The 17,713-nt window shown below is 49.5% G+C and overlaps 1 protein-coding gene across 3 annotated transcripts in view; it reads left to right on the top strand.

Annotated features, from left to right (window-relative positions):
- Epas1 (endothelial PAS domain protein 1) overlaps positions 1–10,875 on the top strand; it is an 83,524-nt gene extending 72,649 nt beyond the window's left edge. For all 3 annotated transcript variants that reach the window (XM_004839395.3, XM_004839394.3, XM_021253816.2), the window contains exons 8-16: positions 1,888–2,035; positions 2,636–2,850; positions 3,221–3,411; positions 3,906–4,016; positions 5,373–5,863; positions 6,196–6,322; positions 6,427–6,544; positions 6,714–6,887; positions 8,668–10,875. In XM_004839395.3, the coding sequence (XP_004839452.1) occupies positions 1,888–2,035; positions 2,636–2,850; positions 3,221–3,411; positions 3,906–4,016; positions 5,373–5,863; positions 6,196–6,322; positions 6,427–6,544; positions 6,714–6,887; positions 8,668–8,819 (1,727 nt within the window). In that variant the 3' untranslated portion in view covers positions 8,820–10,875. The remainder of the gene's footprint in view (positions 1–1,887; positions 2,036–2,635; positions 2,851–3,220; positions 3,412–3,905; positions 4,017–5,372; positions 5,864–6,195; positions 6,323–6,426; positions 6,545–6,713; positions 6,888–8,667) is intronic.
- Positions 10,876–17,713: the final 6,838 nt, after the last annotated feature.

Raw genomic sequence — 17,713 nt, 5'->3', positions numbered from 1 at the left:
GTTTCTGAGGAAGCCTTTCAACAAATCACTCAATAGTTCTAAGCAAAGGGAAATCTGTATGAATGGCAGTTTCTTCCAACGTGAAACAGGAATGGTAGCAGATAGCTCTTGCTTAAGTGAGGTAACAATGGCACTAATCCACATTGAGTGCTTTATGTGCCAGGCAACTGAGCTAATTGCTCTACAAAAATGAATTCACTCATGAGAGTTTTGGACACTGCAAGACCCTATACACATGTAAATTAGTCATTCCTGAACCCTGCCAGTGCTTGGAAATGTTGGAAGGGGTCAGCTGTGCCCAGCAAAACATAAGCATTAAGGATTACAGTTAGCCTCATCGTGAATCAAGCTCTGTTCCTCTGCCATACAGGGTTACTGGATGGGGAGATGGGCCATGAGCCTACTAAAACTGGGAAGACCATGTGTTTACAGAAAACCTGGGTATTCTCCCGTGTTACCTACAAACATGTATCGTAATTATTTGTCACAGGCCTGAGCACTATACACTTTAGTAGTTTGGGCATGAGTAAGCTAGGCAAGTACATTTGACCCTTGGTACAAGTAGCAGTGGCATACTAAAGGAGCTAATAATGACAGTTATCCTTGCTACCATTATCAATACCCCATATTGTAGAGGGAAAAAACAAACCAAGGGTTGCTCCTTTCCCACTCAAACTAGAAAGATTTCCATCAGGCCTCTTCCCACTTCTCTATGACTTAGGTGTAGGAACCAGCCTATGAGTTTATCCCAACCAGGGGTGAATGACAATGAAAGACAAAAGACATAAAGATAATTTAGAACAAGGGAAACAGGAGGCTCTTGCCTCTAGTGGACAAAGAGCCCTGAGCATTTGGCTCACCTCACTTTTATTCACTTAGACAAGGGAGCAAGCAATTAGGTTAATGGAAGATTCATCTGCCTCTTATTATCTAGAGCATGTACCCAGGTAAACATCCAGGTCTCAGCTGTATTGACTCTTCTCTGGACCTTACAACATCCCAGCATGTCTGCACATTGCCAAAAGAGGTACAGCTTGCTGTTCTTCTCTTTTGTGCTTGGAGAGAAGGTCAGTTAGGCCTTGATCCTCATTATCTGGTCTCATACACTTGGAATCTTCTGAGCTGGGATTTAAAAGAATGAATTCCCAAGAAATTAAAGCAATTTCACCAGAAATTCTAACAGCAGCAGACCTGGGTGTAAAGAGATTTATCAATTCCAGAAAGCAGATGGAGCTTTCTGGACTGAGGATAGTGTGGGATGTAGGACCCCTTCCTCAATGCTTTTAAATAGTAAAAACACATTTTAAATGAACAGAATCTGGAAGAGGAAAGAAGCCATAAGCAGGTAGCCTCGCTGAGCAGTTGGGAGGAGGAGCAGAAGACTTATCACCAGCCCTGTCTTGACCTCTCCCCCAAGTGTGGTTGGCCTTGAACCTCCTCTGGCCTCAGTGGAGGTGGGCTGACAGAAGACTTAGAAAAATCAAAGGCAGAATTTACAAGCAGGATATGATGAAGGGTCTGCTGCAAAGGGTGACCTTTCGATCAGGCTTTCTGCTGGCTGCATGCAAGCCCCTTCCCCTCCTGGAGGGTGTGACAGGGAAGGGCTTCCTCTCCCTGGACTTGAAGAAAGGAGGGAATGTGCTGCTCTTGGTTCTGCTTATAGATGAAGCTTGGTTTGGTTAGGGCTGATGATTGGCAGAGCTGCAGAGTGAGGTTTCTCCCTCCCTGGACAGCTCTGGGAGAGTCGTGTACCTCTCTTAACCTTTTCTCTGTTTCATATGAAGGGTTGGCAAGATGATCTCTAAGCTCCCTCCCAGCTCCTCCCTGCCCTCCTGCAGACTGACCTCCCCCACCTCTCTGACCTTGGGCTCCTCCCTCCTCCTGCAGTGTGCACCAAAGGCCAGGTTGTGAGTGGCCAATACCGGATGCTCGCAAAGCATGGGGGCTACGTGTGGCTGGAGACGCAGGGGACTGTCATCTACAACCCTCGCAACCTGCAGCCCCAGTGCATCATGTGCGTCAACTATGTCCTGAGGTAAGTGTGTGAGGGCTGAGGGCCTGGCCAGGTATGGAGAGGCCCTGGTACTCCAGCCTCTAGGAATGGGGTACCATATCTGGGAGCCACTGCAGTTCTAGTCCTTCTAGTCCTAGACTCAGAGGACCTCCCTGAGGCTCCTAGGAACAGTGGGATCCCTGGGAATTTTTCTGCCCCTTTACCTGTCATTATCCCATCTCTCTGACACACCTGGAGAGGTAGATAGCACACAGCAGTCACTTAATATTTTCTGGATGGGGAAACAAGCAGAATTGTGGGTACAACACCTTCCCTCTCCAGCACCTGGGAAGACACCAGAGGAAGTCATTGCTCAGGTTAAAAAGTACAGGCAGAAGCATCCACACAGCTCAGGCGCAGTGAGCGCGGCCCCCAGACATGCATGGTCAGAGGGTTCCCTTCTCGTCACTGCCTCCACAGCTCAGGTTTGGACGGTGTGGCTCTTTACAAAATGCCAACACACAGTGCCACTGCCTGTCCTTTGGTCTGAAAGGCTTGGCCCTCAGGGTTCCTGCGTCGGAGGGAGCCGAAGAATTTTGCTAGAAAATGTGGAAGGTCTGAGTGGCTCTCTTGTCCCGCTAGTGAGATTGAGAAGAATGACGTGGTGTTCTCCATGGACCAGACCGAATCCCTGTTCAAGCCCCATGTCATGGCCATGAACAGCATCTTTGACAGCAGTGACGAGAGGGCTGCATCTGAGAAGAGCAACTTCCTGTTCACCAAGCTGAAGGAGGAACCCGAGGAGCTGGCCCAGCTGGCCCCCACTCCAGGGGATGCCATCATCTCTCTGGACTTCGGTGGGTGCCTCTTAGCTGGAGCTTCTCCTAAACCAGACTTGCCCCAGCCTATTCCCACATCTTCCTGCTCACCTAGCCAGGCTCTGCTGGGCACAGAAGAACTGCATATGCCCCTGCCTCTGAGTAAAACCACCTCAAACCTGTCCTCACGAAGTGCTGAAGGACACTAGGTTGCGCTACAGGGAGGAGCAGCTCCTGAAAATTAAATGTTCCAGGAAAGTGTTTGCTCCCTACAGAGTCCACACACTGAATCACAGCCCCAGTCAGAGGCCATTCGTTCCTCCCAGCTGAGGCCCTGACATCTGTCAAGACCCTTCTAGGGCAGCATAGGGATTGTGGGTGCTCATCAGGCAGGCCCTTGTCTTCACAGGAAACCAGAACTTCAAGGAGTCTTCAGCCTTTGGCAAGGCCATCCTGCCCCCGGGCCAGCCATGGGCTGCAGAGGTGAGGAGCCACAGTGCCCAGAGCGAGGCTGGAAGCCTGCCTGCCTTCACCGTACCCCAGGTGGCTGCCCCAGGGAGCAGTACCCCCAGTACCACAAGCAGCAGCAGCTGTTCCACGGTGAGCCCCCAGCCCCTGTGCGGATGTGAAGACAGGGCCCCTCCTCCTTCTACTGCTGCCAGATTGCTAAAGGGAAAGCTCAACAGAAGTATAGTGCTGCACCTACCCCTAGCCCTAGCATACCAGGGTCATTCACCACCAGGGATTACAGCCCCTCACTAGCTGTCAGCATCCATCCCCCACCTGTGTCACAGTGGCCAGTCCTTGAGCACCACCCTCAGTGCCTGTGCACAGCCCTGCTGGCCCCAGCCTTTGTCCAGTTTGCTCCTCCTGACATCCTGTGAAGCAACAAAACCTCATTTCATGATGAGGAGACTGAGGTTCAGAGAGTTGATGAGTTGACCTAATTCACACAGCTCATAGACAGAAGCCCCCTTACAAACACTTGGTGGAATGGAGCTGAGTGGATCTGGGGATGGGTTTCTCCTTCCACACTGAATGAGGGAGATGAGGGCCCTGGCCTTGACTGGGTCCCCTTCTTTCCTGGCCTCCAGCCCAGCAGCCCCGGAGACTACTACACTTCTCTGGGGGATGACCTGAAGATTGAAGTGATCGAGAAACTCTTTGCCATGGATACAGAGGCAAAGGACCAGTGCAGCACCCAGGTAGGCAGCTGGGCAGCAGACCAGCGTGGTGTGGGTCCCTACCATCTAATGGGTGATAAAGGCTCTTACCCATCCTGTGTTGCGAAGACCACTGGGGAAGCGTGGCTGAGGCCCATAAAATGGGCAAGGGTGCGGGGACAAGGAGCCTGTGGTGGCCAGTGCTCTAGAAGACCTCCCAACCTCCACTTTACACCCACGTCAAAGCCAGAGCTTCCGTCTTTAACACTCAACTACTATCTCCTCTCTTGGATCATTTTCCTCCCACACGTGCAAGCCACAACTACAGCACTGAACCTTTAAGGGAAGCATCCGCCTAAAGCGTATCCAGACTCAAGACATTTCCCAACATAGGGGCCAATGACTTCCTTCATGAACACATTCATCTTGGAATTTTTAAGAATAATTCATTTGACTTGAAATGCATTTAAGATGACCTCTGAGATTATTCATTTATATATAGCGTCTCAGAAATATGTTCACTACATAAGGCCATGTGTTCTTGCACACATGACATAAATGGAGGGGGTAGATGGCTGGGAAAGTATTTTACAAAACCCAGAGAGAATCCATATGCAGCTATTTGTTTTAGTGTGGCTGGTGCATCTCAGTTTCCACCTTGTACCTTCATCTTACCTGGCACAAAGTCCAGTGGTTCCACAAAACTTTTCGTTGCTCTTTCACCCTCCCCTCAGGACTCCCGAGGGAGTTGTTTGCATTTTATCAGAACCACGTGCCTGGGCTAGGTCCTGTAGTTGTATCCAAGTACCAAGCTGCACCCGCAGTGAGGGGCTCAGTCTCTGAAGGCAGAAACGGTTTTCTGCATCTGCTCAGGCGTATTCACTGTGATGCTTGTGGTGACCCTGGGAACTAGAGGTAGCCGTGGAGCACCTGCTGATGGGAACAGAAGTCCCTCTGCCACTGGAGGCCAACTGTATCCCAGAGAGTCTGTGTCTAGGCCTGTGACTGGACACAGGGACGTGAAGACAAATTGTCCTCTGTCCCCAGATGCCACAGTGTCACCACAAGCCTGAGCCATGCAGGGGCAGCTACTGCAGCAGCGTACTGGGGCTTACCTGGCTGGGAGGGAAGGCGGTTTGGACAGGTGGAATGTAGAGAGAGGGCACACCTCAGGCTGAGTTGTAGAAGTAACACCAGTGGTGCATGGAGCAGGAATGAACCCATGGAAAGGCTAACATGCCAAAGTAGAAGCCCTGCACACTAGCTGGCCATAGGGAGCCAGTGGAGGCGTTTGAGCAGGGAATGACACAGTGAAGCATGCTTGAGATGCATGGGAGGGGTGGAGCTTGAATGGCCCCAATCACTGAGCCTCCCTGTGCTTGCTTGATCCTTCCTCAGACGGATTTCAATGAGTTGGACTTGGAGACTCTGGCGCCCTACATCCCCATGGATGGGGAGGACTTCCAGCTGAGCCCCATCTGCCCAGAGGAGCCACACCTGCCTGAGAGCCTGCAGCCCACCCCCCAGCCATGCTTCAGTGCCATGACAAGCATCTTCCAGCCACTGGCCCCCATGGCCTGTCACAGCCCTTTCCTCCTGGACAAGTACCGGCAGCAGCTAGAGGGCAAGAAGACCGAGCCGGACCACCGGCCCATGTCCTCTATCTTCTTCGATGCTGGGAGCAAGGGATCCCTGCCATCGTGCTGTGGCCAGGCCAGCACCCCTCTCTCGTCCATGGGCGGCAGATCCAACACGCAGTGGCCCCCAGACCCGCCGTTACATTTCGGGCCCACAAAGTGGCCTGGTGGGGAGCCACACACCGAGTGCTTGGGGACATCGCCATTGGAGCACCCCATTGCCTCGCCCCATGTCTCCATGTTCAAGATGAGGTCAGTGGCAGAGACACTTGGCTGCATTGGGAGGGGACAGATAGGCAACCACTGGTGGGACAGTCAGGGCCCCAGGGAGGCTCCCTGCACTGTCCCCTCCTCCTAGACACAGGGTTCTTATGCTCCAGCCAGCCCTTCTCAAACTCTGAGAGCTCAGCTCTGGGGTTCACCTTGAGGGCTGCAAGGCCTGGAGCAGGACAAGCTTTGATCCAGGCTGCAGACTGGAGGTTCCTTAAACCTCAGCCCCAAGACTCTGCCCTTCAGTCCAGGTGAAGGCACTGGGCAGTGTGGGCTCCAGACTTCCTCACAGCCGGCTCTCTTGGGCTTGGCAGGTCTGCAAAGGGCTGCGGGCCTCGGGGCCCAGACGTGATGAGCCCAGCCATGATAGCCCTCTCCAACAAGCTGAAGCTGAAGCGACAGCTGGAATATGAGGATCGAGCCTTCCAGGACTCGAGTGGGGTGAGCTGACACAGTGCGGTGGGCACCCCTCACCAAGAGCCTGCCCTAGACCTCTGGGTGGCCCCGGCAGTCCCTCTCCTTATATCTGTCTTTCTTCCATGCAGGGGGACTCTCCAGGCAGCAGCAGTTCACACTTGATGTGGAAACGCATAAAGCGTCTCCGGAGCGGGCCTGGCCCTTTGGTGCCTGACAAGCCCTTGAGAAACGTTCACGTCCCCGCAGGTGAGTGGCCCTGGGTTCTGTGGAGGGCCAGGCACTAGGGACCCATCCAGCTTCTCCCTTCACTTGCTTCCTGAGCCTGTGAGAATGGGCTAGCAGAGATCTCAGGGTTCTAATGTCTTTCCCCTCTGTCAGATGGTACCATACTCACTCTCCAACCTTGATCTTTCAGATGAGTTCAACAAAAACTCCCTGAGGGGCCTGAGCCAGCCCCTACGACACCTGCCACCCCCACAACCACCATCTGCTGTAAGCCCAGCGGAGAATGCCAAGGGTGGGTTCCCCCCACAGTGCTATGCTGCCGCCTACCAGGACTACAGCCTGCCCTCCACTCACACGGTGTCAGGTGGGTACTCGGTGGCTGCCACCACATCCCAGACTGCTGCACTGAGGGGCCTGGGCTTGGCAGGGCAATGGAGACAGACACCCTCACAGAGAACAGTGTCGTATTTGGAAAAGTTTCAAAACTTAAAACACTTGCCTTCATAGAGTCCCTGCTGTTCCCAGGTGCTATACTAAGTGCTAGGTGTCCAGTTTCCCAGGGTTGGGGTCATTAAAAGGGCAATGGCTTGCCCAAAGAGCCCCTTCCCAAGGCTCAGTCTCCCTCAGATTTAGGCCCCTGAGGGGGTGGGCCTAAGACATGACTAGAAATGTTAGAACACCTAACATGGTCTCGGGCTGCAGAATCTGAAGGAGAATGCAAATCCAAGAGAGATGGAGTTTGTTTGGGCATCCTGCCCCTGAGCCCCACACTGTTGGATGAACTGAAGGCTGAGGACTGATGGGAGCATGTCTTTAGAAGAAAAGGGACAGCCGGGGTAATAAGAAACTAGAGGCTGTGACATGTCAGGAACTGTTGAAGAGAACACTGGGCGTGAAAGGGAGGAACACAAGGACCTAGAGACAGATAGCACAAGATGGCGGGTCATGGCTCTCAGTGCTTTGGAAGGAACCTTCCAATGACCAGGTCAACTCCAGGGCTTCTGCTACCCTCAGAGTCCCAGAGCCTGAGTCTTTTCCTGTTTTTCACATTGCTCTGTGGTCACAGAAGCTGAGCAGAAACTGTGCACTTCTGGGAGGGCAGCCTGGGGCTCTGGGAGAGACAACCCAACCACTGGACTCTGGCTTCTGAAGGTTCTGCAGAATGTACATGCAGAACATAGACGACTTTGTGGAAAAGTGTGTTTGGCATGAGCATAATGTATAGTTTTGGAAAAACATACCAGAGCCTTGTCCTCAGAAGTATAGTTTAGGGAAGATTATAATTTTATGCTCAGAGACCAGCTTTAAATTCCAGAACTGCTATTTACCAGCTGGACAGTGGGCCAGCTAGAAAGTTTCAATGAGAGATTTTCATGTCATGTGTTGAGTTGGGTGACTGGCATATGTCTGTGTTCAGTCAGCAATAGCCAGCATTGTTCTTCCCTTATGAACTCCACAAGTTTCCTTCAATCTCATCTTTTCAATTTAGATCATTTCTGACTGTGAATAAGAGAAGTGGGCATAGCACCAAGGATCTGCTGATACCATTCTGGCACAGGCCAGTGAGGGGTGGGAAAGGAAGGAAGGGCCAAGGAGGATGAGGCCCTGCAGATAAGGCCCGGGAAAGCAGCAGCCTGCTGAGGTGCTCTCCAGCACATAGTGACAGGCACAGGGTCTTCAAAGCCTTGAATCTTGGAGAAAGACCCACCCCCATGCATGTGTTCCGTGTAGGCATGCATGCATGCCCGTGTGTGTACATACACGCATGCAGAGGGGCCCGGGTGTTCCAAATTCCCTTTCTTCCATGCTGCAAGTGCACAGGGGTATGAGATCTGCAACCCTAGTCCTTGCCAGGCTCTTCCTGGAGCCTCTTTCTCTCGGGCTAGGCAGTCACACGAGGGAAACCTCTGCCTCAAACCCTGCCTCTGCGCAGTCTGCCTCCCCCTTCCTTGGGTCTCAGCACTGCTGGAATGGGGATGGAAGCAGACACATTCTCTGCTGGACCCAAATAGGGAAATAAATTAGGTCCTGTGAAAGACAGTGGTGAAGGAACTCGGTGAGATTGGGGTGCCCCACCCAACCCCACTAATCTGAAAATGGAATTGCCTCTTTGCCAGTGTTTGATCCAGGCTTTTTTCTTTCAGGGATAGCAAGCCGGCTGCTTGGGCCCTCATTTGAGCCCTACCTGCTACCCGAACTGACTAGATATGACTGTGAGGTGAACGTTCCTGTGCCAGGAAGCTCCACGCTCCTGCAAGGAGGGGACCTCCTCAGAGCCCTGGATCAAGCTACCTGAGCCAGGGCCTCCTGACAGGCACACCCCGCCAATGCTGTCCCGCCAGCTTCACTCTAGATCTGTTTTTGCAACTAGGTATTTCTAACACCAGCATACTTTTTACAAGATGTACTTACCTGGCTGATTTGCCCAGGTCACCAAGCAGTGGCCTTTTTCTGAGATGCTCACTTAAAATGTCATTATTTTTAAAATACACAGTCGTTTTACCTGCTATGTTTTGCTGTCAATGAAAATGTTCTTAAATTTTATAAGATCCTCCCTCCCCACCTTCGATGACTTCTAATTTATATTACCCAGAGTTTTCTCTCTCACACATCCACACCATCCATGCTAACAAGCCTGAGGTATGTTTGTTCTCTGGTAGGAAAAGCTTTGGCTTCATTTGACTAAGATTTTTTGTTGTTGTTGTTGCCAAAGAAAAACAAAAGGATTTTGCTTTCTAAACTTGATTTATGGCTTTTCTCTCTCAAAGACTTTCTCCTTTGCTTTTTAAAAACTCATCACCATATTGTAAATTTCACTTTGTTGTTGTTGCTGTTGTTGTTAAAGCTGACTCTTTGCTCTAATTTTGATATGACTTATGGGGAAAAAGGCAATGTGAAGGGTGAACTCCAATGTATATGGTTACCTGTGAAAGTTGTGCAGTATGGCTTTTCCTGAACTGTGTGGTGCCCCCCTATCGGGTGGATTTTTTTATTATTATTCAAAAGCATAACTGAGTTTTTTAAAGGAAAATTTATATCTGGGTTAAGTGTTTATCATATATATGGGTACTTTGTAATATCTAAAAACTTAGAAATGGAATCCTGCTCACAAGATCACTTTAAGATCTTTCTGAAGCTGTTAATTTTCTTCTTCTGCAGTGTTGCTGACCCTGCAGAATTGTACAGTACTCCCACAGGCCTAGACTAACACTGCTCACTCACTCTCTGCTGGCTCTTCGCTTTTGTTATGCCATAGGTGTGACAAACAATCCAAGTGGGAGCATTGCAAGCTATCTTCTCCTTGTGTTCTCTGTGTGTTGTGCATGGATGTATGTAGTAGTATTGCTGCCAAGAGGGTCTGCTGGCACATCAGGGGTGGGGGTGGGGAGAATGCTAAGGGAGAGAAGCTGCTTTAACTTTCCTTAAGGTGGTGTTGCTAGCCCTTCAAGTGCACTGAGCTGACTGTATTGGTCCCTCATGCAGCACATTCGGGTATTTCCAGAACTACCATGAAATGGTTTTGATGGGAATGCTTCAGAAATGACCTGGTCTTGTCCTCCTAAGCTCATGACCTTGGAGCCACACTGAGAGAGGGTGCCAAATGGAGAGTTTCGGGTCCTGACGGTCCCAACCAGTCCTGTGTCCCTCCGTCAGCCTACCAGACAGCCCTACAAGGCTGTCCACAGGCCATGGTGCAGCGCCCCCTGCTGGCAGGCAGCCCTCCAGGGATGGGCCCTAACCTCAGGCCCTCTCTGAGATGTCTGTCACAGGAAGTGACAGGTAGTGATAGGAAGCACTGAAAATAGTGTTCCCAGAGCACTTTGTAACTCACTGGGTAAGAGGGACGACATCTTTCGGGTTTCAAATATCAATCAACATGGAACTTGTCTGTCATGGCTACAATAAGTTTCTAAACACACACAAAACACATCAGGCCAAGAATTTGGGAAGCCTAGAGGGACTTATTGCCAAAACCAAAAATTAACTTTCAAAAGAAATCCAAGTTATGAGAAAAATTACATAATTACTGTGTTCTCTAAAGCTTACTTTAGTATCACAATGGGGCCCGCCATTCAGTGGCAGAACTTGAAGGGTTACTGACACACAAACGGTGGTATTTGATTTCCTCTATGTGTTGCCTCAGCATTCAGGGCATTTTACCCTTTCAGTTTGACTAAAACACTTTGAAAAATATTCCAAGCTTCATATTAACCATACCTGTCAACATAACAACTTCATGAACATTATTATATTGTTGAATTTCTACTGACAACATTATAACTGTATGGGAGCTTAACTTTATAAGGAAATGTATTTTGACACTGATATCTTATTAAAGTATTCTGATTCTATCATTGCTGGTGGCTCTTATTTCCTGTAGATTTGTCACAGGCTGTGCCAATGGAAAGTGAAGTATTTATTAAATAGTTTCAGAGCATGAACATTGGCACTGACCTCAGTGAGACAGCTGGGCAAGCTGACAGGAACCCTGGTGAAGAAAGGGAAGAGTATTATTAATGATTGGCAGCAGCATTTCTGCAGGTATTTTCTTCCTTGCTGCAGGGACCTTTTCAGGATCCTGTGGGGGAACCCAAGGACAGAAGTCATGGTGTCTGCCTTCAGAAAGCTACACAAGGCAGTGTGCTGGGCTATGTGTGCCCACGCTGCACATGGAGTGGAGGTTCCCAAGGGAAAGGGTGGCCTGCACTTCCACAGTCAGAAAAGACGTCAGTTTGGAGGTGACCGGGCTTGAGCAGGGAAGATGGAACATGGATGGAAAGAGCAAAGATAACCTCAGCCCCAGACAGAGCACCTCTAAAGCCCAGCATTGATCATCGACCTCCTTAGCTCACTTGGGCCTAAGCAATGCTGTGGGCACTCATTTTCCAGGAGAAATGAAGACTCAGACCGAGTGATTTGTACCAGTCCCTGGTCATTTACAGGAGAAGCATACCTTGAACCTAGTCCTGGCCAGTGCTTTTCTCCTCTTATGCACTCTGTATTTTATGCAAGGACCCTGCTTTGATTTTCAAATAGAAAACCCTTGTCTGTACTACATTAACTTTAGACCTCCTTCTGGTTTGTCTGCTTATTCTTCTCATTTCTTCTCTTCCCCATCTTGGTGCCTGAAGCTTCAGGTTGCATTTTCTGGGCTCTGCCAGGCTCCCACTTTTGCCTACCATCTTGGACCCCCTAAAAATATCACCTATTCTTTTCTAAACCTCTTCTGCAGCTGACATATCTCAGCCTGCCCTCAAGAGCGGAGTTGCATCAGAGCATGGGCAAGTTCAGGAGTCAAGCCTAGAACGGTCAAGCCCCCAGCAAGACCCCATGGGTCTTTAATGCTGTCCTGGGGCAAACTGACTTTACCCATACCCAAGGCTGTGAGTGTGCCCTCCAGCACCTAGGGATAGGGCACAGTTCAAGTTTTTGCTCCAAAGTCCAGCAAGAAGGGACCCAGCAAAGCCATTGTTCCTAATGAATTAGATGCACTTGGACTCCCCTCAATTTCTCAAGCACCAGACACCGGACCCACAGAAGCCTCATTTTTGTTCTGTTTCAAGCAATCCATTGATGACTCTGGATTAATCGAACCTGACTTCATAGTTTGTTTTTCAAAATGCAGGTGGCTTAGAGTAGATATGGGCCTGTGTGCCCAGAGGTCCAAGGTCAGGGTCCCTGGACTGAACTGGCAACTCCGGAGCCCTTGGATCTCTTCCTGACTCTACATGTTCTCTGCTACGCAAGCAGAAACCAGTGGGTGCGACATTGCCCCAACAGGTGATCTCTGGATGAGAAATCTCTGTGGGAAGGGGACTCAAAGCCGAGGCTGGAGCCCCAGGCCCCACTGGGTAGAGAAGGCCCCTGCTGATCCATTCGGGAGAAACCAATCCTATCCCTGCATGGTCTCTAATGCACAGTTGAACTCTGGTTTTTCTAGAGATACAATGCAGACTCATTTCCTTTACAGGATGCAAGATTCAACTAGATTTACAGTTTTTGCCTTGGACCCCTGCCCATCCTCTGTTCTTTGTGATAAAGAGCTTTTACTGGGAATCCTGTATTAAGAGTGGTTACATTAATCGGCCCCTCTTTTCCTGAGACAGGGATGGTCTAGGGTCAGCAGGATGGCACTCACTGGATGTGTTGTTTTGGGTTGACTCCGGGTGCTGTAAGGGGCCAAGAAACACCATGGCCAACTCCATCATCTAACTTTCCAACTTTTCATTTTAGAGATGAGGAGACAGGCCCAGGAAAAAACAGTGGCTTGTCTATAGTCACACAGTGACTAAGTGGCAGGGCTGATGCCAGCATCATGGGGTCAGAGGTGAACTTACAGACAGGAAAGAAGCCTCCACGCCCTCCCTGGGCCAGCTCCGTCTCTCCTCCAGGAGTCAGGCCCATGAGCCAGGGAGCACCCTCCACCCTGCCCCCAGTCTCCAGCCTGGTCTGGTGACTTCCCTCAGGATACTTTCAGTTCTTCTAAAATGGTCAGTCCAAGTATCACTCCTGTCCAAACTTTCCCGTGAACCCAGTGACCGCTGTGGGAACTGCTTGGCCTCTCAGTGACCTTGGTAAAGTCTGAATTCCTTCACTTGTAGACTGACTCTCTTTACTGCCACCCAGGAGCCAGGAGAAAAGGGTTTTTAAGTGTGTCCTCAATCCACCTCACACACACACACACACACACACACACTAAATAGATCTTCTAAAATAGGTCTTCTCCAATGGAGTCCTGGTCCTTCTCTTCAAAAGCTTACCAGCTAGTAGAGGACACAAAAAAAGAAGCTATCTTGAGTGACCTAGACCCTCTGAGATGGCGTGGATGAGGCAGGACTGGGGCCCAGCTTACCTGCAGTCTCTAAGATAGACCTTAGGCTCCATTGTCCTCATATGTGCACTTGTGCCAAGAGCCCCACGGTGGGTTCAGAAACACCCACCATTTACAGATGCAAATAAGCCTCCCCGCCTCAGTGTTTTGGGGCGGAGTCCAGCTCCTGAAAGGGTTTAGAGGTAGCCAGGGGAGGTCAGCCTTGGTCTTGGGAGCTGAGGCAGAGAAGAACTAGAGGTAGGGAAGGAAAGTCAGTCCAGGAGACTGTACCAGAGGGGCAAAGGCACAAAATCACTATTGCGGCAAATGCAGCTGACCCTGGGGGAGCAAGCAGGACAGGGGTGGCACAATAGGAAAGGCTACCAAGACGCCTAGCAGCCCACAGCACGAGCCTCAAGTCAGAAAGTCATGGGTTCAAATCCCAGCTCTGTGCTTTGAGAGCCTGTGCCAGCTGTTCTGTTTGGTGCACAGGAAAATAGTTCCTACGTTAAGGCTAAGGCTGCAGATACAAACTGGGAACCCAGAGTAGGTTAGTGGATTGGAAATCCATACGATGTAAGTAAATGTGCCTTACAAAGTAGAGAACAAAGAGTAGAGGTACTAGGATAGAGCCTGGGGCCACCCCAGTAGCAGTGGAAGTCACTCAGAAGAGCCTCCAGTGTACAGGAAGAAGCCCAGGAGGCTAGTATCCCAAGGCCAAGAGGGCAGTGCCTCTGGAAGAAGTGAGGAATGTGCTGTCCACACACTAAACAGAAAGAAAAGATAAGGAGAAAAAATTAACTCTGGGATCTGCTAACCGGAAGTCATCCTTGACCTTCACAGAAGCAGCTTGGGTGGGGAGTGAGGAGCATAGGTTGATGGTGGTTTGAGAAATGAGCTGCCTGGCACAGGGAGACAGATACACAACAGCTCTTTCAGAAAGTTTCCTCATCAAAAAGACAGGAAAATGGAAAGAAGCTGGAGGAAAACATGGGTTGGGGGAATTTGTGAGTCTGTGTTTTTAATATTTAATAAGCTTTCATTTTAGGATAGTTTTAGCTTATGAGAATATTATAGAGAGTTCCGTGCACCCAGTTCCTCCCATTATTAACATTACTGTGGTACACATGTCACAATTAATGAGCCAATAATTACACATTATTATTTAAACTCTGTACTCAGATTTCCTTCATTTTTACCCAATTTCTTCCTTCTCCTCCTTTCTTTCCTGCCCTTCCCTCCTTCTTTTTCCTGTTCCAAGATCCCATCCAGGAGACCAAATTGCGTTTAGCCATTCTGTCTGCCTCAGCTTCTCTTAGGCTTTTTGGTATTTTTGATGACCTTGATGGTTTTGAAAAGAACTGGTCAGGTGTTTTGTAGAACATCCTTCAATTTGGATTTATCTGTTGATTTTCTGGTTCAAGGTTCTGGGTTCTGGGAGGTAATGTACGCTTATTACCTATGAACCTGACTTGTCACTGTCAATACTGACCTTGATCACCTAGCCGAGACAGTATTTGTCCAGGGTACTTACGGTTATTTTTTCAGATGAGCTATATTAGATGGCAGAGGGAGAAATTAATGAATGCAAGGAAGACACTCTTGCAGGAGTACAGTTGTTGAAAGGTGGAATGGGCACAGATGGAATTAGTGCTTCACAGTGGACCGGCTTTGGAGTGGCCTGGTCAGGACAGCCTTCTAAAACAGGGATGCAGAACAGACAAAGGATGGGGGATGAGTCACTCGGTCCAACTGGTACTGAGAAGATGAGGAGACTCCACTCCAAGTACTTCCATCCCTTGTTGATACATGAAGCAAAACCATTAGCTGAGAGAAATGGGGGCTGTCAGAGGTTTGAGGAGACAGGAGGATGAAATAGTCATTTTATAAGGGCAGGTTGGTGATCATTATTGGAAGCTCAAATAAGATCTGTGGCCATAAATGGACCCATCATTACAGTAAGCATTTTTTTCCAACCACACCTTTCTACTCTGAAATAGGAAAAATGGGTGAGTTAGTTGAGTTTACTGAGTTAAGGTTCAGCCAGAAGGATATTTGAGGGAGTTAGGAATGGTCCCAAGAGCATGGCCCGTATAATGGATTATGAAAACTAAGTTGTATGAGGAAGAAACAATAAGAATGAAGAGATTGATGGTCAATGAAAGAATGGTAGGCTCAGTGAAATGGGAATTTCAGTGAGTCAAGGAATGAGCTGAAAGATGTTAGAGAAAGGGAATCTTCATATGGATAAGGAGGAGTTGTCAAGAATTGTCATATTCTAACCACAGGACCCAGTAATACCACTTTAGGTATTTTTCCTAAGGAAGTGAAATCTGCATCTTTCATATGCAATCTGCACACAAATGTCTATAGCAGCATTTTTTTGTAATCACCAAGAATCAGATGCAACCCAAATGTTCAACAAGACTACAGATAAAAACTCAGCAATAAAAGTTAACACACTTGATTCCAGCACCATGGATGAATCTCAAAGCTATTACATTCAGGAAGCCAGTACCAAAAGATTACATTCTATTTAGTTCCATTTATATGACAGGCTGGAAAGGGAAGAAATATAGGATCAGAGAACAGATCGTTGCTTTCCAAGGGGTAGGAGTGTATAAATGTTTGAATATAGAGGGGCAACATGAGCAACATGAGCAAGTTCTTTGATGTATTGGAATTTTTCTCTATGTTCCATAAGGTGGTGGTGAGAACCTATGCATGTACTATAAAAATCATACAGCACTGTACATCAGGGGAAAAAAGGCTTTACTATGTGAGAATTTTTTTTTTTTTGGTACCGGGAATCAAACTCAGGACCTTGCCACTGAACTAAATCCCTGGCCCCCTATTTGTGAATTTGAAATGCTAAAAAACTGAAAGCAAATGTTGAGGTTTCAGAGGTAACTGAAATGAAACAGAGGAGGAGGTGTGAGAAAGTGAAGGCCAGGATGCTGTCTGTAGGTGGCCAGGTGGGGGTTAAAGCCAGTGAGAGCAGAGGTGGGGGAGACTGAATCACTGGAGGAGGGTGACTAAGCCAGTTGACAGCTCTGGAGAAACCAGAGTTTGGTGACATGAGAGGAAAGAAGAGAAGTGATCGGGAAGCAAGGAGGACCCTCCACCTCCAGGCCCTGCCTGTGGAAAGGAGAAACCAGGGCCCCAGGGACAGAGCCAGCTGCACTGCATTACAGAGGAGGCAAAGGCACTGCAAGAGGCTGCAAGCATGCAATGGTCTAGTAATGTCACCTGGCTGATGAGTGTAGTGCCAGTGAGGATCTGGAGGGCAGGGAGGGGTGGGAGGTGGGTGGGAAGAGCAGTATAGGGTTGTGTGGGCCAGGGACCTGGTAGTGACTGATGGCCCAGAAGGTTTGGTCTGTGCTGGTGGCAGAGGTAAAGGGATTCAGGAGACCGTCAGATCACTGTGGGTCTCAGAGTCTCAATCCAGAAGGCTGGGAGCTGTCCTCTGCTGCTTTCCAGGCCCCCTTACAAGGCTGGTGTGCCCTCCAGTGTACAATGGGCTTGGGTTCTTTCCTTGCTTTCTAAAGGCAGGCCTTGGAGCGCTAGGCACAGCTCCCTCCTGAACCTCCTCCCTGATCATGGGGGGCCCAGCCCACGTAGGAACAGAAAGGGAAGAAACCGCAGTTGAAGATTCATTTGGCCTCAAACAAAGGACATTTCCTAGCGCTCATTAGCCTGGCTATGGGAGGGCAGTTGAGCGTGAACATTGGCATGGTTTGGCGGCCTGGCTGCAGACCCAGACAGGCCTCCAGCTAAGCCTCAAATCTGGACCAGGATGATGACTCAGACTGGGTGGGTTGGCCTAGGTGGGCTTGGGACTCCATGGTCCTTGTGTCCACTATGGCGGTTCAAAGTGTTGACTACCCACTGTGCTGGCCCAGCTGGCCTCTGCTGTTGGGCCACCATCCCCTCCAGTCCACATGCCAAGACCGGCCCAGAGGCTTGCTATACTGTGTGGAGTCCCTGGCACTCATCATGCATGGCTCACTCTAACTGAAGAAAATTGCAAATTTGACTTCCAAGCCACCCTTCCCTAGGGTCCTCCTTTCAGGAGCCCTCCTGGCCACTCACACCCTCATAAGGGAGCTTCTAACAGAGACTGGAAGACCTGCTCTCAGCTCGAGGCTGAGGGGTCTTCTTGGTGCTCCTCCATGCGTTCCAGATAGAACTGTCCCCTTGTGTCCCTCTGCCTTTGTTTCTCTACAAGCAGGGGGGTGCCCTGAGGAGCAGTGGTGGTAGAGGAGGAAGTGAGGTACTCAGAGTAGAACACAGAAGCAGGGCAGCAGCAGCAGACTTTAGTATTTACCATGCTAAGCCTTTCCAGAGGTCATTGTTTCCTCACAATAGTCCTATGAGCT

This window comes from Heterocephalus glaber, unplaced genomic scaffold, assembly GCF_053883595.1.
Source record: "Heterocephalus glaber isolate CG9 unplaced genomic scaffold, H.glaber_assembly_v1.0 deba00001457, whole genome shotgun sequence".
NCBI lineage: Eukaryota > Metazoa > Chordata > Mammalia > Rodentia > Bathyergidae > Heterocephalus > Heterocephalus glaber.
Note: the sequence above shows the minus strand (reverse complement) of the source record. Positions and strands in the feature narration are given on the sequence as shown.